Source organism: Anopheles bellator, chromosome 2, assembly GCF_943735745.2.
Source record: "Anopheles bellator chromosome 2, idAnoBellAS_SP24_06.2, whole genome shotgun sequence".
NCBI classification, from domain to species: Eukaryota; Metazoa; Arthropoda; class Insecta; order Diptera; family Culicidae; genus Anopheles; species Anopheles bellator.
Genome location: NC_071286.1, coordinates 61,043,928 through 61,062,996, shown reverse-complemented (window position 1 = coordinate 61,062,996; position 19,069 = coordinate 61,043,928). Strand labels below are relative to the sequence as shown.

Below are 19,069 nucleotides of genomic sequence, written 5' to 3'. Positions count from 1 at the left end.
TTCACTTTTATTCACTAAACATTCCGCCGGTGGTGGTGGCTCGTGAAACCGCGACCATTCGAGGCATTTTTTTTGCAGATGGCCCAAGTGCCGATGTTTTATGCCGCCCATTTTCAACTCACGTTGTTGACAATAAACTTTGGTGGCGGGGCCTTGACCGCTTTGTGTCGCTCCATTCGGGTGGGGCAAGTTTGCATCGTCTAATGCACTGCATTTCGAGGGAGTTTTTTCATGCTCTGCCTTCACTGGAAACTGTCTAGTCGTCGGTCTTACTTTCACGGATACATATTTTAAATATGCCTTTCGTTTCTCTATCTCTCTCTTTCTATCTTTTATTTTGTTAAATACGTTTCTTGCCCATCAACTGTAAAAGAAATTCAAACAATTCACACGACGTCATAAATAGAAATTAATGACATGAAAAACGGTTACTAGTGAAAATTGCGATTTGTATTTTAGTTGTTTGATTAATATTGCTTCCTAGCAACATAACATAAGATTTTGGGATAATTAAATACTTTTTGAAGCTGGCACTGAAATTCGGTAGGATTGAAATTAAATAAATGAACGAAATACGGTCAATTTTGATTGTTTTTCTCTTTTGTTACTCTCAACCAAAGAGAAAAGAATTTTCCCTTTCTCAGTTTGTGGTTTTGTGGCATTCGATGGAAGGGTTTCACGTTTCCCGTGCACTCCTCTTCCGCATTGTGTAAACCGCGGCACAGATTATTGCTATCCGGCATGAAAAAAGAATGATGATAACTTGGCTCTTTTTACCGCAATCCAGCATAGATACGATAATCCGCTTGATGCTTCATCAGTCAGACCGAAAGGGGATCCATTGTGCACGTCCAGGGAAGGCGCACACAGGAAGCAAAACTCAAAATGCACTTGAAATGGTTCCCAATGGGAGGAAAGATTTACCAATGCGCCCGTTACATTTGCAACGGAGCAGCTGATTTCGAGAGCAAAATCAAAATTGAATTATATGGAACGGAATCGGTTAGTCGGTGGTAGCCATGCTCTGCTTGCAATCACCACCCTTCGTCCCTATTCCCTGGTGTAACGTTAAGCCATCCTCGGAGCCAACGATGGTGAATGTTTCGGTTCAGTTTTGACAAAAAGTATCAACCAGTCCGCCGGGCTGTCAGTTCACTTTTTGGCCCAGCGGTGCTCGTGCAGCATTATCCGCCATTCCTAACGATTCCTATTGTGTTCCTGGATATCTCAGCGAAGAGCCTTCCTCATCGTACCAGCGATTGATTGCTCTAGGGATCGCGGATACCCGGGCCAGGACATAATAGGACGTGTTCTGGATGAGAAAAGATTCGGTGCCAACGGAAAGCTCGCTGTGGAAAAGTTTAATCTTCCATTTCACTGTGGCTGCACTGGGATTACAGCCCATAAAATATGTCAAAAATCTCTTCGTCTAATTTCAGACAAATTGCTTAAAACTGAGATTTTCAACAGCCGTGAATGCATAAACCTGTTTACTTTTCGATGGAGTTACTTCACTCTTCGAGGGATCGCAAAAAAACAGCAATTCTTTATCCAGCATCTTTTGAAGTAGAATAGAATCTGTTTAATATGTACAGAAAATGGTTCAATTCGAATAATCAAACCGGAACTGGCTTGCTGTTGACATCCGCCATTCCACATTTTACTTGATGCTAATGCGACATTATGATATGAGAGTAATGTCGACGAACCTTGTCGAGAGGCTCGGCAAGATAAAGCTCGACGTGATCCTGTTTGTAGCCCGGTGAAGTATGTCAACTGGTTTATATCGCGCTATCGTGCGGCACATATCACATTATGGTATAACGCTGGAAGTGTATGGGGCAAACGTAGGAGATAAAATTATAATCTGCCAGTTTATGTGTTCCGCGCGCTTCCGTCAATAAATCTATTTGAGTTTAATCTAATAAAATATTGTAAATCATATCCGCCTCGTCCTATCGGTGGTACATACATGTCTATGTCATCGCAACGGGCAACGCCCATACAATAATCAGACACTGACAATGTTTGTATTCCACCCGGTGTGCGTGACAACGTGTAGGGATGGCAACAATAAAAGATGCCTACAAATAGAACTAAACAGAGAGAAAGAGAAAGAGAGAGACTACGGGACGATATGTACTTACGTCATGACGCACTCGAGTTCCTCGGAGCACGGAGATGCGGATCGAACGATATCGTGTACTGTCACGAAAGGCTTTCCTTCTTAAGTCAACTTGTGCAGCACAATCTACAGTTGTAGGCTGCCGTTTGGATGACTTTATCCCATTATCAACATCTTCCAGATATCGAATAGCATCCCAGAGGGGCTAGATTCCTCACCTTCGCCCTTTCTTTTATGTTCCACAGAAGTTTATCCGTTTGAAGATAAGGTCTCTTTGGTAGAATTCAAGTCTTCCAAGTATATGTGCTTTGCCGCATTAGCTCTTGGTTCGACAAAGAATTACAATTTCACCTTTGATTCATCACCAAACTCTGCGCGTTTCACGTTCACGGAACACCAGTGCCCGGCGCAAATTGTTCATTAATATGGAATGTCAGTTCAGGGAATGCAGCTTTTTTTCCTAACGAAAGATACATAACCGATTACTAACTGCAATGCGTTCGTTCTGTGTTTGTGTGTGTTTGTGTGTACTGTCGTTTGTTTATGTTTCAAGTTTTTCGATAAGAGGGACTCTAATAATGATCATAAAAATCGTACGCAATGCTGGAATCCGAGTCCAAGTTCTCTGCAATGCCGTGTATGCCGATACAACACCGGTGGAGGCGCCCGGTGGCCTGTAACTTGCCGACATTAATGTGATTTTTTTTTCATTCTCCACGAAATCACCTTGAATGCGGTGAAAATGGACCTTATAAAAGCTTCTGTTGCTGCAACCACTAATTCACTCCCCTTTGTTGTCCCATCCACATAAAAAGAGGATAAAAGAGTGGAACAGCAACATTACAGCGCAAATTTCATCGCCATGTTGACAGACCGGAAAATCACCATCCTTCGACCTCAAATCACATAAACACAAACCAAATACATAACTCCAGACGCGTGGTCGTATAACCGGATTCGTATGGTTGGTAGGGTTTGATAGGCTCCAAAAACCAAAGGAATCACGCTCTTCGGGTGAGACTAGTAAATCGAACGAACGAACAATTGAGGATGGCAACAGAAGCCGCCAGTGGTCGTGGGGGACCGTTCGAAAACCTGCACGTGTCGTATGTGTTTTCGCTGTGCCGTGTACAATGAGCAAACCCCGATTTCTCATCTCTCGACATTCTTCACTTGCAGCATAAAAAGCACATTCTTAATCATTGCCATTGACACTATAATAATAGCCGATACTGTAAAGTAAATATTAACACCGAACCACTTATTATTATCTGCCCGGGTGTGTATGTGTGCGCGTGTTTTGCGGTGGCTACCCGAACGCCGAACTGGACGCCGAACGGAATCTGTGGCTGGTGTGTGTGGTAACGACCTCTCGTGACCTCTCTGTCTCTCGTCGCCATGTACTGTAATGAACCGTGCGCATCGTGAACTGCCGCCTGGAACTCCCTTGCCCAAAACGCCGGTCGCTGGTACTCTGTGCGCTAAACAATGATTGTAAAAAAACCATACAAAACTCTCCTACAAACTACGGTTGTTCGGGAACAATCCGGAACTCGCCACCCCACTCCCACCCGGCACCGCCATGACTGTGACTCTGTGTTTTATCTCATTCGCTCATTCGATGTTCGATGCTCGTGGCGGCCGCAACACAGGCACGAGACGCCCGTCTTAGATCATTCGATAAAAATAATCTATGTCGACAATGATCTCGTAGTGCTGGACAAACCGTGTTCGCTGCCGGTGAGTAACCAATAATATGTGACACACTCTGACCCCCCCACGGGGCTGACCCGAAGCGTTCAGCGTTTTGGTTGTTTGCCTTTTCTGTCTGTCCAGTTTTCCCCGTTTCCCTGCTGCGATGTGTCGTATCACCTTCCCGTTTGCTAAGATTTCCTTCTAGAAAAGCCTCAAAAAAGGGGAACTGCACCACAGAAACGACACACGGAACCGTTTGGTCCTTCACTGGTAAACGCAAGCAAGGACGAGCAATGCCAATGGCAGAAGGGTTGTAGCATTCGGTGTTTCTGAGGCCGTGTAATGATCGTTTTATGCACAGACACACTCCGTAGAGAGCCAACGAAAGGCCCGAAGTGATAGAATCCCTATTAAAATGTTTTGCGAGTTCAGTAATTAACCAACGTACAGTAACACTGACTATTTAAACGCAATTCAAACAACTAATAACTAACAACTAATACAGAGTATGCTTGTCTTTTATGCAGGTCTGGTTCGGAATAGTCGCAAAATTCATTTGTTTACTCAACTGGCAGTCAAAGAACCAAGTGCCATCAGGAAAGGATTCAACGCGAGATGCACAATCAAATCGTGGCTTTTATAAATATTCCCCACCCCCACGTAACGATTTATGATTAAATAACGAGCCTAATGTGCCTATCGTTGCCCATGCATCGATGGTGCCAAAAGAACTGCTCCCTCGGCGACCGCGCCAAATGTGACCTAACACGTAACGCAACATTATCGATGTTATCAAGTTTACGGCTTTTCCCCATCCGGCGCCGGGGTTCCGGGGCCTTCACAATCTTCTTCCGGTTGCAATGCTACGAGAGTTGTGAAAAGAAAATTGTTTTCACTACGTAAAACGGCTCGGTGGCCCGGGGCCCAAAGCGTTCGATTCCCTCGGCGCAAACATTTTGAGCCGTCCCGACGAAGCCCATGCCTTAGATAAATTCTCATCTTTATTCGTTTTCGATTTCGCCTTTCCGGTCCGTTATTTCATGGCGCCCGCTCCCCCGGCACGGGCTAGGGGACAGGCTTTAGAAGCTTTCCTTTTGGAGTCGCAAGAAAAATGGAACATTACGGGACAGCGGACGGTTCGCGATGGAAGAAAAGTTAGTCCTCTCGCTGGCTTTCGCACATACGAAACGCACGCAACACACATACACGCACCACAAGAGAGTGTGAGTGAAGGAAGCGTCATTTCAAATTGAAGGACTCCTGTTAACCGCATCGGTCAGACGCCATCCCAGCCAGACGGCGATGGGCCAGAGCGTGGCCGAGAAATGTTGGAAAGTCCTTGAAAGCGTAGCAAACGAGAGTGAACCGGTTTTGCGAGATGGTGACACGGACGGCTCTGAAAAAAGTTTTCACTCAAGGTTCTTGGCTCCTCAGCTTGTTGTATGTTCCCTGTCCTTATGCCATGCGGCCAATCTCGTACGGTACAAATTGCTCATCGAAATAGCGAAACTTTGCGCGAGTGTGTTTGTGGAACTTAACACATAACAAGCTACACAATGTGTCCACTCACTGTGAACACTTGACGGTCGTTCACTGTCGCATGTTCGCATCTTAACGACCGGTTAGAATTGTGTCAACTTTTTTTAGTTCCAAGTTCCAACATCTAAGCCTAGCCCCATCCATACGGTCCATATTTATGTTGTTCCGACAGGCGATAAATTTAAGTCCTTAATTTATGGTTGATCGATTTTTTTATATTTTAGCGCGATGGAAAGTTTTTGTTTTAATTGGTTGTTTATTGATAAATAGCAATAAGCAGTAACACAATTTTGTTAAATCTCAAATAGAGAGTAATACTTTTGAACGTCGTGTAATTTTACACAGTGGATTATTGGAAATTTCTCCTGAAACATCACTAAATAGGGACATTATGAACAGGGTTCTTTAGAATCTAGAGTTCTATTTATTTTATCTAAGCAATGCGAAAATGAGTAACATGTTATGTACTTCAATACGTTGTAATGCCTTGGTTAATTCATCAACATGCCGAAATGGGTGCGATATCTATCACTACTTTAATCTCCTGCTAAAACCATGATTTCTGGAGATCATTAAACATAAATCACCGAGTTAGGCTTAATCTTTCCCTGTTGGGTCCTTTCTTATCATTTACCATTTTTCAACATGTTCCCATGGCCACTAATTAACTTACAGATCTTTTATCGCTGGTACGCAGAATCCAGTACGCGGGGGTCCCACATCAAAACCCTTTTCCCTTTTGCTTTCTTTTATGAAGTCGGAGATAAGCCTAGGTCCTCTGGACCCTGCTCGACAATCATGAATGCAAAACTGAAATCACGTTTCACCTTTTTATGGTTCTGTTTTAAAGAGATTGTCCTACAACGCACGGTGCCAATGAGCTGTCGACTTTGGACGTTACGATTTTTTTTCAACCAACATAAATTTAGTCTCGGGAACGTGGATCTTTTTTTCAACTCGACGTTGTTTAGCACACCCCGTATAGGAAGGTTGGACGTAAAGGATTCGGACGAAAAAACCCCGAAAAGGTTGGATAGCATCCTGGATAAGGATTGAAATGGCAATAAATTTAAACCAATTTATGGACACAACCACACATAGCACAGGCATCGTTTACGTGAATTACGGATTGATTTGTTGGTTTTCTAAAAAGGATGCAAATTGGATTACATCCTCAAATGTCTATTACTTGTTTTTGAATGTCCAAAACGTTTTTATTGTTTTTTAGTCCACTCGATTTGAAAGTGGATCATCATTTATCGCAGATTGACTAGATCTCATTAGACCCACATCACCTTTTTGCGAGCCTCGCCATTGCCAATTTGACTATTATCACAATTTTATTGCATTTTGAATGGTCAAATTTATTTTTTTTATTTTTATGCTTCTTGCTAAAAAATTTAACTTTTCAGTCCTTTTTGAGTTGTACGTCTGCTAACCAATCCGGAAACTTCTGTTCGCAGAAAGTTTCAGGGCAGACGGATGATCTACCTCGAATTGAAACATAACTACTGATTAGAAATGATTGAAGGAAATTTGAAAATGTCTTTATTTCTACGACTTTTGTGAGGCCTTCACAGCATTCATTCGTTATACGGACTGAACTGAATCCGAAGCGATTTTTGTTGCTTTTTTTGTGTGAATAATTTCACCCTGCAACGATGTTTGAGAGAACACAATCACTAAAATTAGCTTGGTAATCAACATCTTTCTCCAGCCCCGATACATTTCTATCGTTGAGATACTCTGCTATAGCTTGAAATTCAAAATTACATAAACACATATCAGTCAAATGCCTAAAAGCCTCAAAATGTTGTAAACGTTGCATAGCTTGGGTGCACCATTGCAACCCGTGGAGCATCAACAAAATTCCGTATATTCATACAATTACGATGCAGTTGTTTTACGATACAGCATCAGCAGCGGCTTCGCGGGTACGAATGCCGTGGCTGGCGTTGCATGCCGTGCATTTCCATCATAATTTGAGCCCATTTTGTATGACGTTGCGAAAACTCTGCCAGCAATGTTTGGCGCACCGATCCTACACCGCGATGTCGAACCAAATGAATAGAAACGATGGCATTCGACGGGTCATAAAACCAACGCAAGCCCCGCATCAGTAAATGGACGTCAAATTTTGCGGAAAGCTACGTGCTGGCGAACTGGTGTTCAACACGAGAAGCGCATTCGTAACAACCGCATCAACAAAACAGGCCACCATAACAGCAAAGCGGGGCCACACTGTGGTGAGGATTCGTTGCTCGAAGCCGCACCCAGGATAACGATACCCTTAATATTATATCCCACATGCAGTCGTTTGACTGTCGACTGCATACGAAGCATCTAGACGGTGGTGATTACTCCAAGGAATTTTCACGCCATTAGGGCCGTTGTGCTGTGCTGCGCACACACTGTGGTCACTGGGTACCGTTTTGCACCACCCCTGTTAGTGCCGGTTCGTGCGGTGCCAATATTACACCACACCATCGTCACCACCTCTTACGATATTGGCTGCGCAGCACAGACTAACAGGACCCCAACGAGGTGCCCGGTGCCATCACGGGAAGAAGCACCCTGATTACGGAGTTCGTGCTGATGAGCTGTACCACTACTTTGCAAAGGCGCTTTTATGGGGTGCTCCGGCACTGAAAGGCGCGCCCGAAAATTGCGCTGACGGCATGTGTGAACGTACTGACCCGCTTAGATTTTTGAAACTAAAGTTAAGTCAATCACCTCATAAAAGTGCAGAACACGGCTGGGAACATTGGTGTGTGCAAGGCGCCGGACGTACCGTTTTAATTGCTGCTACACAATTATCCTTACGGACCACAACCCCTAATGTTTATTATTATGAAAGCACGGAACACTTCACTTTGAATTTGTATTTATCCGACAAACCAGCAACCAAATCAAACATAAGCTTCGAACTTAGCTTGTGGTTTTACTTCCATAAATTTACTCTATTAACTAACGTGTCGTTATCTTTTGTTTCGTTTTACTGCTTCGTTGGCAGTACGTTTATTGTGCGCTTCTGATTGTGATCGCGTTGAATGATTAATCGTAGACGTTTATGCTTTCACCGGCCGCCTAGTTATGCTTCCAATCGTTTGTTTAACCTTTTCACTGTTTTACCTCTAAATGTGTCATTATTTTCTTCTAAATGATCAGTAAAAAGTACGCTCGTTCCGAACCGAGGGCGCAATCTGTTCCGCAAACTCACGCTCACTCGCTTTGCCTTCCCCCGAAAAGGTTCATCCCTGTGGACGTTACCGCCACAACACGGTAGTGTTCATCCTGGCGAAGGAGTATAATCTAAAAAATCTGCGCACCATCCACCGGCTGGATCGGCTCACGTCGGGGCTGCTGCTGTTCGGCCGAAGCCCCAAGAAGGCCCGCCAAATGGAGCACCAGATCCGGAACCGACAGGTGCAGAAAGAGTACATCTGTCGGGTGGAAGGCGAATTCCCAGAGTAAGTACGAACCGAACGGTGGACATAGACCGACCGGAAATGATACCTCGGATGGGGGTACACGAGTGCCGTCTTCTTCGAAACATGCAAATTGATTGCTGAACGGTGCACCGTTCCCGCTGGTCAATCACTCACTCCGATTCTAATCCGATTTGGCAAACGGGTCTGTTTGGAAGCACTTGAGAAGTCCGAGGGGCCGGGCCTGCTGTTGATTAAAATGTGTCAGGATTAGGCTCTTGTGTTTCACGATTCGCAGCCTCGTGTCGTTCTTTGTCGGCACTTTAAAAGCAAATCGAAAAACTGTTGTTGGGACATGGCATGGGTTTAAAGGTTTTTCGATTTGCAGTAATAAATTGAAGCATCAACGAGCTATTTAACTTTCTATATACCGATTTCTGTTCGCGGTGTTCGACCCAAATACCAAGTCGTTACAAAATATATCAACGTATCAACGAGCAACTCGTGGTTAGCGGCCAGTGTCATTACGCAAGCAATTAGAGTCCTAGCCCCCCCGTGTGTAGGCCAACGAAGCAAAGGCCCCTAAAAGCGTGTTGCTAAGTCACTGCCATTCGCACCGTATCGGGCACTCGAGCCCTCGGTGGATGAGCTCGTCCGGTAATTAAATTAACCCGATAAAAATCCAATTCATGTTGCCCGTATAATTGAATCCCCGGCCCTGGTGTCGCGCCCGAAAGTCGGCCACGCACAGGGTAATGGTAATAAAATTATGTTACTGTCTTTGCCCGTCGCGCCCGCCCAAAACCGCTGTGCTGTGCGTCGACGATCGGGGTTGCCATCCCGGTGCCCGAAACAAAACCCGGGATCTCCAGCCGTGAGATCCCATCGGAAGTCTGTCAGCTTATAAGGATTCCAATTATTCTTCGGCTCCAGCGCGTTCGTTCGGTTGGGCTGTGTGGTGCCGGAAGCTGAGTGTTGGGTGTGTCGCCAGAAGACACGGTCACGGGGACGTGACCATCCACGACTTCACCGACCGAGACCCCGGAACGCTAATGGATACTGGCGACGCTCGCAGGAAGGGGTTTAGCGTACGTATGGTGTACGAAGTCTTTTTCCGACCCACTTTGGATTTGCGCCACCCATCGCCCACCGCGCTGTGAGTCATGTGAGGCAATGCGAGGGCCAACGGAAATGAGTTCTTCTCGGGGGTTGCCGTGGCGCCGTTGCGGCCCGGCGTAAAATCGGCGTAGAACCGATGAGTCTTTCACCGCCGCTGCGATTACGGATCGGCTGTAACGCCGCCCGAAGCAGTCTCCCGGGAAGAGGCGAGGCGGACGAATCAGCTAGGCGGAGGGATTTGATTTAGTTTCAGTTTGACGTTACTGATGGCGGGATCTCTCATATCACATGAGGCCGTCACCGCCGCCATCCTAACCAACCGACTGTTTTCCCTCTTTTTCCCTGCAGTGGCATCATCGAGTGCAAGGAGCCGATCGAGGTCGTCAGCTACAAGATTGGCGTTTGCAAGGTTTCACCCAAGGGAAAGGAATGTACGACCATATTCCAGAAGCTCGGTTTCAACGGTAGCAGCAGCGTCGTGCAGTGCAAACCGCGCACCGGCCGTATGCACCAGATTCGGGTGCATCTGCAGTACCTTGGTAAGGGACACGGCAAGCGGAGAATCCTTTTTGCACTGCCCTCATTGCTTTACTCTCTTTTCATCACCCGTAGGCTATCCGGTCGTCAACGATCCGCTGTACAACCACGAGGTGTTCGGTCCGGCCAAGGGCCGTGGTGGTGACATTGGCGGCAAGAGCGACGAGCAGCTGGTGAAGGACCTGATCAATATTCACAATGCAGAAAATTGGCTCGGCATCGACGGTGACTCGGATTTGTCAATGTTTAAACCGATGAAAAACGATCTGGACGACGTGAAAGGTAAGTGGTGATCCGAGCGATCAAGGCAAGCAGAAACCCAAACGGAGTTGTGATGGATCCTCTGCCCTGCTAACTCGGCCTGCAAATGCAAATTGCAGGACAAATCCTGTCCGATGACGACTCGGAGAGCGTGTCCCGTGAGGCGTCGCCCTGTTCGGAAAGTCCTCGGCCGGTGTCGCTGGGCAGCGAAAGCCCCCACGAGAATATGTGCGCCTCGTTGCTCATGGCGAATGCAATGGCCGCGGTCGCTGGCACCACCGTCGGAAGTGGCACGAACGCCGGCAACACCGGAACCGGCGGCACGGTTGCCGTCGGTACGGCCAGCACCACGACCAACACCATCAACGTCGGCGGCCGAATGCAGTCACAGAAGGTAATTAAAACATTTACAGTTGGGGCGAACTGTCATTCGTTTTGCCTACGTTTTTGGACCCAACCCGTGGGAGGAAAATCGGACGATCCTTCGAATTGCAGCTCAATAAAAGTGTCTCCTAGGTCCGTCGTTGGTAGTTACTGGATCGATTCAATACAAATTTTAACAGTGGTTCAGACAATTTAACTTCTTCTAATGTTGATAGTCAAGTTCACCAGAAATTCAAAATCTTTCCCCAAAATCGTGTTCAACCAAACAAACACGCCAGCTACACACGGATTGGTGTCGAAATTCGCGTCCGACTGCCACTCCGTGGCGGTGCCCTTACTCATTTAATTTTAAACAATCTTACCAATTCGGTTTTCGGTGGTTCATTAAAAACTTTTCCCGTCGCGTCACCAGCGGCGGGGACCCCTACGAGAGCGCGACACGAAGATAATGAACGCATCTCAACTGCAACTGTCTTGGCGTGATAGAAAGTGTAGAGAGTAGAGAAGGGGAAAAAAACCTCATTCAAACCTCGATTGCTCGTTCCTAGACATCTCCCGTATTCTTCGGCGAACGACCACCGCTAACGGTGTTCCGGCAAACGTAGATTGCTTGCCGCACTTCGCTTGGCCCCGATAATAATGTGGGGTGCAACTGGTACCATTTTCTTGCGCAAGTTCACTGAACGGCGTCAGTCTTGTCTCTCGGGGTGTCTGTTCTGCTCGAAAATACACATTTATTCGCGAATGTTTTCACATTTCACGAAAACGGTTCGAAAGTACCCACACGACGCTTGCGGCACCGTGCGGCGGAGTGACGATGGAACGATGAAAATTAAATTAAATACCAACACGGTGGCAATGGCCACCGGGTTTGGCAATCGAATCAACGGTAGGCGATAGTTCTGACACTGACAGCCAGCTAGAGACAGACGCACGTGATGTTCAAACCTGTTGAAGTGGCCCGTCTTTGACGGGGTGGCGTAGAGCAATCAGAACAAGACGGCACCGAGCGCGGTACCGTAAATGGGAACTATTTCGGTGATAATGATCCTGCAACCATTGGTGAAGGCCAAGGGTGAATTTCATTTTCCAACCTCAGAGCTGTTATCTTCTACGGGCTGTCGTGTTCGGTGCAGGTTATTTTCAGAAACAGATGTACGGTTTGATAACTTGGCAAACGATTGTCCGCTCCGCTGATTCAGCATGTTATTGTTTTAGCTATCACTTTTAGTCACAACCAGTCAGATCCCAAAAGTTGAAATGCTTGAAATGAAGAAACTTTAGCACAGTCCTGAAGCAAGATCTAGTCGTTGACAGAGATAAACCGATCGTCAATCCTTGCTGCCCGTGGCCGCCGTTATCGTTATGCAGTGCGCTGGACAGTCGCAGCTTACCGTCCGTAAACCTAGCGATGGCCAGCTGGCATATGAATGAAGTGCAGTTTCGGAACCGTACACCGGACACCTCCACGTGTTGGACTGTATGTCACGGAGTGTCATGGTTGTCACCTCGGAGATCGTGTGAAGTGTTGTTTCAACAGATGCGACCGGACACAATCAAAATAACGGCCGTGTGCGTCCGTGGCCTGTTGCAGTACGTCACAATTATCATTAATTTATGGTACAATTTGCCCACAAAGCTTCCCCGAAACTTCGTTAGTTAGCCGCGTAAGCATAGCTGACGGGACACGCCAGCTTCATACAACATTCAGGCAAACCCTGCCGGTGACAGCTCCATAATGCAGTAACAGCAAACTTTAATCGTTCGTGCCTTGTTTGGGGCCATACCTTCACGAGAGGGGGGAAACGGAACGCCATTCAAAAGCCTATGGGTCCGGGAGGATCCACTTTGGCGGGCAACTTCTGTTCCGGAACTCCTAATTCCACCCACCAGAAATCCGAGAATGCCGGTGAACATTTGAATACCAGCCGGCCCCGGCTAGAGATAGTAGTAGGTTCGGGGAGCAACGCTCCGGTGCTGGCAAACAACGGTTCGTCCTTATTTTGATGGCTGACGGTGTGTAGCTTATCTTCGGACGGAGACGTGCCACCGCACGGAATTATAATGATGTTTGCTCAGCTTGGGCAAATGGAAATGTAGCGGAAAGAGAAATCATTGATGTTAATTAGACATGATTTAGACTTTCGTTCCGGTGCTTCAACGAAGCGCCGTCTTGAGTCGCCGCACCCTTGAGGTTTTGGGGCGATAGATTTAACTCACAATCTTGACCGCGCGGCTCGCTGTGCGTTAGCGCGCAAAGCTTTAGAAACGGTACGACCTGGTGGGCTATTAACTTATTTAATCAATTAATTATTTCAAACATTTCGAAGAGCGCCCTTTTTGTGGGAAATTGGTCTCGACTTCTGGAATCTGTCACGCGTTTGGTCTCCCCGCCCGTAAGGCTTTCCGCGGCTTTCACAATGAGCGCCCACCAGGTCTGCGAATACTAAATAGCGAACCCGGATTATCCGACCATTAATAAGCGCTCAATGCAATTGATTGGAGTTTATGACGATGCGCATTCCGCTAGCGCGGAATTAGAGTAATTTCATCCTACTCTAAGCCGGCTGCATTCCGTTCGCGACATTGTACTGACGAAACCGAAACGGGACGGGACACTGAATGGAAACCATTAAGTGGGACAGCCATCAGACAGCGACGACGCCACCGCCCGGTATTACGGAGCCACCCGTAAACAGTAACATATAATTAATCCCCGTGTGCATTAATCTCGCTTAAGGTGCGCGCTAAAAGGAAATTTGAATGAGCACCCCGTTGCCATATGTCCTTACCCGGGCGATGGCGGCTGCACTTCCGGGTGGCTGGCACCGAGCGGCCAGCATAATTTGTTTGTTCGTAATGGTATTCCCGTTGGCATAACTAATTCGATTGCCCATTCATTAGCCGCGTACCGTCCGAAATGTGTTCCACGTACGGTTTCCCACCGGAAAGCGCCCAGCGTTATGCGATGTTTTTACCTTTTAGTTGCATCCCTTCCGCCGTGAAGTGGTCGAAGCTGCAAAATTTGTTGCCCATTATCACGACGATGTGCCTCTGCTGCCCGGCAACCCGGCGATCTAACGGCCGGGCGAAAAACCCGGAAAACCACCCATTTACAGTCGAAATCTAATATTAAAGGGATTTTATTGCATTTTCGCAATTCTCCTCGCTATCACAGCTATCCACCGCAAGGCTCCGTACACGTAAACACGATTAGTATCTCATTATAAATGGATACCCGGAATCCCGCTGCCCGCTGCTCTGCCCGCTGAGGGATTTATGTGCACAGCACGCCACACTCCCGGTGTCCGGTTTTAAAGGATGTGCGAGGCTTGTGGGGTTTGAAATATTCAATTTGTTTCATCCCGACACGGTGCCGAATTGCCAAAAACCGACGTGAAATCACCAAAAACCGCCCTGCCGCTCGGGGTCAGCTCGCTTACGGGCGGTCGCCTGCCCTCAGAGATATACCCGCCGCTCGGCTAGAGCTCGGCACGCCGCGGCTGTGGTTACGCCACAACGTTGTGGTTGTTTAGACTAATTTTCCCCGATCCCTCCCTCCGTCTCGCATGTGTGGGCCAACGCTCTGCAGTCTGCCGTTAAATTTGGTTATTCGGTTGCATTTCATTTGACTGCGAGGGCTGCAGTTTTCACGGCGCGAAGGACTACCGACTTGCCGAGGACCTTTCCCCGTGTACCTTGGTGTGTTGCTCTACGCTTTTTCGAGGGTTTGGTTCGATGCGGAAGGACACTGACTTTCATAACGTGTGTGGGTGTATGTTCACAGCGCACAACGACTGCTGCTTGGGAGTGCCCGAAAGGTGCTAGCTCATCGCCCACCAACGTCGCCGCCAACACAGCCGACTCAGCCACGCAGGTCGACGAAGCGGCAGTCGTTGCGTTTCAAGAGTGCAACAAATTTGCGACAGAGCAAGCATCTGCTGCCGCTGTTACTGCTGCTGCTATGGCCGCTTCCGGTGCTAACGTGAGTTCCGAGCCGCGTAAAGTGTGCACCGTCTAGTGTTGTAATTAATAAACTTCTCATAACTGGCCGGGATGTGGCTGTGTACGGCGCACTGTGTGAAGATTGTTTTTAATTCATTCATGTCCCACGTTTGCGTCCATTAACCAAAAGCGCCCTCATATTGCTTTCGAACCTTTCAGCACCGACCAAAGATAGCGACTAATTCCTCTGGCTTTCAAACATCCGTTTCGCAATCCGTATCGCCCCACCGCAAGCTCGGCGCTCGGATAAAATCTGTAAAATCCACCTCAATTCCATTGCAACTGAGCCAGCGCCACTCGCCGCTAATTCGTTCCGTAACGCGCTGGCTCTCGCTAGTCCGTCGCCCTAATCCCACCGTAGATTACGGTCCGTATCAACATCGTATTAACATCGTGTGACTTGTAGAGTGTTGTGCATTCCTAGTCTCACGATCACCTAACCCTGGAAGTCTCCACCGTGCCGTGGTCCCAATGTCCTCGTTCCTTTAAATATATGTGTGCGTGTTTGTGTGCGTGCCTAACATTTTTCACTTTGTCCCCGTTAGCCGTAACAGTCGGTTGCGGTGTTTGGCCACCTGATATTAACATCTTTCTGTTTTCTCTGTCTCTATCCCTCTTCGATGCTCCGTCTCCCGGCAGGTTACCGTGGCCACGCAGACGGGACACGAATCGCCCGACTTGGCATTTAATCCGGACAAAATGACAAGCGACAAGCACTGCTACGAGTGCAAGGTGCGCTACCGGGATCCGAAGCCGCAGGATTTGGTCATGTATCTGCATGCCTGGAAGTACAAGGTAAGCTGCCAAGGGAGCGTATAAAAGCCAACCAGAGTGGCGCACGGTTCGACAACAGCTCTTTAATCACGTTCAGTAAATACGGTCGATTTTGTGTTAATATCCGTCGCCGTGGCACTTTGAATGATGTTTAAAAAGTAATTTAATCAGTATTTCATATAACATCTCACCATTTTTTCTATCTTTCAATCAGTCATATGTTTACACTTTTCGTAACTTCTGTCGCTGATCGTTCCCCCTTTGCCCGAAGGTTCAAAATGAGTAACGGGTTTTAAATTGTAAACACTCGTCAATTTGCGTTACCCTCGGTTTTGTTGCAAAAGATAGGATGTGGTGGCAACAGAAAAAAAACTTGCTAATGCCTCAGACAATCAGCCACCTCTAAATTGGTTTAAATAACAAATCCTCCTAGGATTCATGTGACTGCCAGATCGCCCTCTTCGCCGGTTGCCGGCACATGGCAGCCCATTTCCAAAGCTTTGCCGAATCATTTAAATCCCAAAGCAGCAGTGTGCAATCCATTAGAATGGCCATCGGTGTGAGGGACCGTGCTCGAAAGCGCAGAGAACCGCACGAATTGCTTTAATCATTCTGTTCCTGTGGAACTTCACAATGATAATTTTGTTTGCCCATTTTCATGCGCGTTCCCTCGGTGCCCATCGAGCGCCACCGACGACAGTCGTCAGCGACACCCGTTTGCGTGTGACACGGATGACAGGCATGTTGGCACCGTCGGAGGCGTGCGAGCAAAAGGATAACAGCCGCGTGGCGGCCCACCACCGGACCAGAAATGTCCGTTCACCGTCACCGTGGCTACCGCAAATCCATCATAAGTGGAGTGTGCGCCACTTATGCCACGACAATGTCCAATATCCGCCGGCACACTCTAACCCGCACAATGGCCGCCTAAGCGTTCCGGTTGATGGCTTACTTCGTAAATTTCTACTTTTCACCCCTTTTTATTTGGCTCTTACTTGGGCCCGTAAACGATTCGCATTAAAACGCTAAAAGCCGTCGTAATGCGGTACAGGAAATTATCATTTCCATGACGGTGGCGATGAGTTGGCCCATGTGTGTTTGACCGTCCGAACGGGGGATGCCCATCACGGTAATCCGATGTTGCTATTTTGCTTCTTCCGTTGGAACCATCTCTGTTTTGGTGGCGAACATCACGTTGTTTGGTGTGCAAGCGATAACAGAATGTTGTAGCCTGTACCGTTATTACTACTAAGCACCAAATATTTTTTAAATATATTTCACCGTACTAAAAGTAAACGTTTTCATTGTTACCTTTGCAGGGCCCGGGCTGGGGCTACGAAACTGAGCTGCCCGACTGGGCTCGAGTAGACTGGCACGAGACGGACTTTGAGTAAGCATTTTATCGATAAGCATTCAACCAAATGTCGGCACACTTCGGGCGCTCATGAATGCGCCGAGCTGGGCAGCTGTGGAAAAGCAACGTTGAAATGCGCATTAACATTAAACGAAAAAAAAACTCATATTTGCGTGTGACTACGACCAAAACAAGTGTGATTTGATCTTGTGTTCGTAAATGCACAACAAATTTGTAGATGACATCAAGTGACAGGGAACAATAATTTGTTTCTTTTGTATCGCAATACGCAAAACAAGACACAAAAAAGACATTACAGGAAAGATCGAGCTGCTGCGCGCTTAATTGCTGGCACGTGCTGTAAGACGATAGGCAAGCACATTGAAAATGTACAGATTACAGAGCTGTTGACAAAGAGTGTAAGAAACAAATGACAACAACACACGCAAGTCGAGGCACAGTTTGAAGGAGAATTGGGAAGGAAATGGCCGCGACTCGTACCGTGCGGCCTGCAACCATCTAAGACGTCGTAAGAACCGGGCTCGTGAATGGCTCGGAACATTTCTAGGGTTACTAGAAAACTGGTACATAACTTTCAATTTTTCAGCAACAAACCCCAAACCAATAAAGGGATGTTACAGCATATGAATCATACACGTAGGCCACTAAATTACACATTTAGTTATTGCGATTTTTGTAGCACTCGAAGCATTGGCCGTCGTCATGCATTCGCCGTCCTTGTTTGCCTAGAAACAATTGTTGGAATGTTTAAAGTTTTGAGCACACACTGTTAGATTTTCTAAAACTCTTTAGTGTTTACATAAGTTTAGTCTATAAGCAATTCTCCTGGCTATCGATAACGAATAACACGTTTATTACGAAGATTGACACAAACGCATTGGCACTTTGTAGCTTCAGTTTATATTTGAAATATCCCAATTTTATAAGTCCATTATGCGCCCTAATTTTGTTCAACGTAGAACTGCACTATTTCTTGTGTTAGCTTTCCCATGATCCTGTTGAACAATGGGCCAACATTTTGATACTTGCCACTGACTACCATCGATTAAATAATATCAACTATTAGCTTTTTTCAAATAAGAAAACTAATTTACACTTTGTTGTACCGTATTCATACACCAATGGGTGCAAGCCAACTTTTATTTCGTTCGTTCCCAATTTGCTCGTATCGTTTCGTTCAAAAATCAATCGATTTTGTTTCGCTTAAAATCGCTAGGTAAGCTTTCTTCGAACTCTTCCAGTTGAAAGCGTACAACAAGCCACATCTGCACAGTTTGGTGCGTTAACCGATTGAAAATGGACAATACAGCAACAAGCGAGTTTGTTGCAGCTACAGTACCCGTGAGGCAAAACGGCATAGGATCGACAAAGAATATGTAACCAATCCCAAAACAGCTAAAAACTATTATTTCATCATTGTTACGTTTAAGCAGTCGATGCATTGATACTTTAACTGATACATAGATACTGATACGAAGATGTCGTATTCTCTGCAAGGGAGAAACATGAAAACTAGAAAATAAACTAGTAGCTAGTAAGCGCTAATTAATATAGTACTACCGGAGATGTAGTATCAGTAAAAAACGAGGTAAGGTGGGAGAGCAGTTAATATGAGAAACAAAAAAAACAGATGCTTTTGCCCAAAAAGACGAACGAGTTTTAAGGACAAAGATTCGATGATGTTTCCACGATTTTCTAAAAAATGCAACAAACAGTAAGCACACACACATTTTATTAATCTAAATGAGCATAACACAATTAATGAAATCCGTGCCAGGGGCTGCCGCTTTACTCGTACGTACTTTTATGGTCTCTATTGTTGTTGCT

At 46.6% G+C, this 19,069-nt stretch overlaps 1 protein-coding gene across 1 annotated transcript in view; it reads left to right on the top strand.

The window, feature by feature from the left end:
- LOC131212679 (pseudouridylate synthase RPUSD2-like) overlaps positions 1–18,548 on the top strand; it is a 104,157-nt gene extending 85,609 nt beyond the window's left edge. Inside the window, exons 6-12 of the mRNA XM_058206637.1 lie at positions 8,609–8,829; positions 10,255–10,445; positions 10,519–10,725; positions 10,824–11,098; positions 14,876–15,073; positions 15,733–15,888; positions 17,187–18,548. Coding sequence (XP_058062620.1) covers positions 8,609–8,829; positions 10,255–10,445; positions 10,519–10,725; positions 10,824–11,098; positions 14,876–15,073; positions 15,733–15,888; positions 17,187–17,261 — 1,323 coding nt within the window. The 3' untranslated portion in view covers positions 17,262–18,548. The remainder of the gene's footprint in view (positions 1–8,608; positions 8,830–10,254; positions 10,446–10,518; positions 10,726–10,823; positions 11,099–14,875; positions 15,074–15,732; positions 15,889–17,186) is intronic.
- Positions 18,549–19,069: the final 521 nt, after the last annotated feature.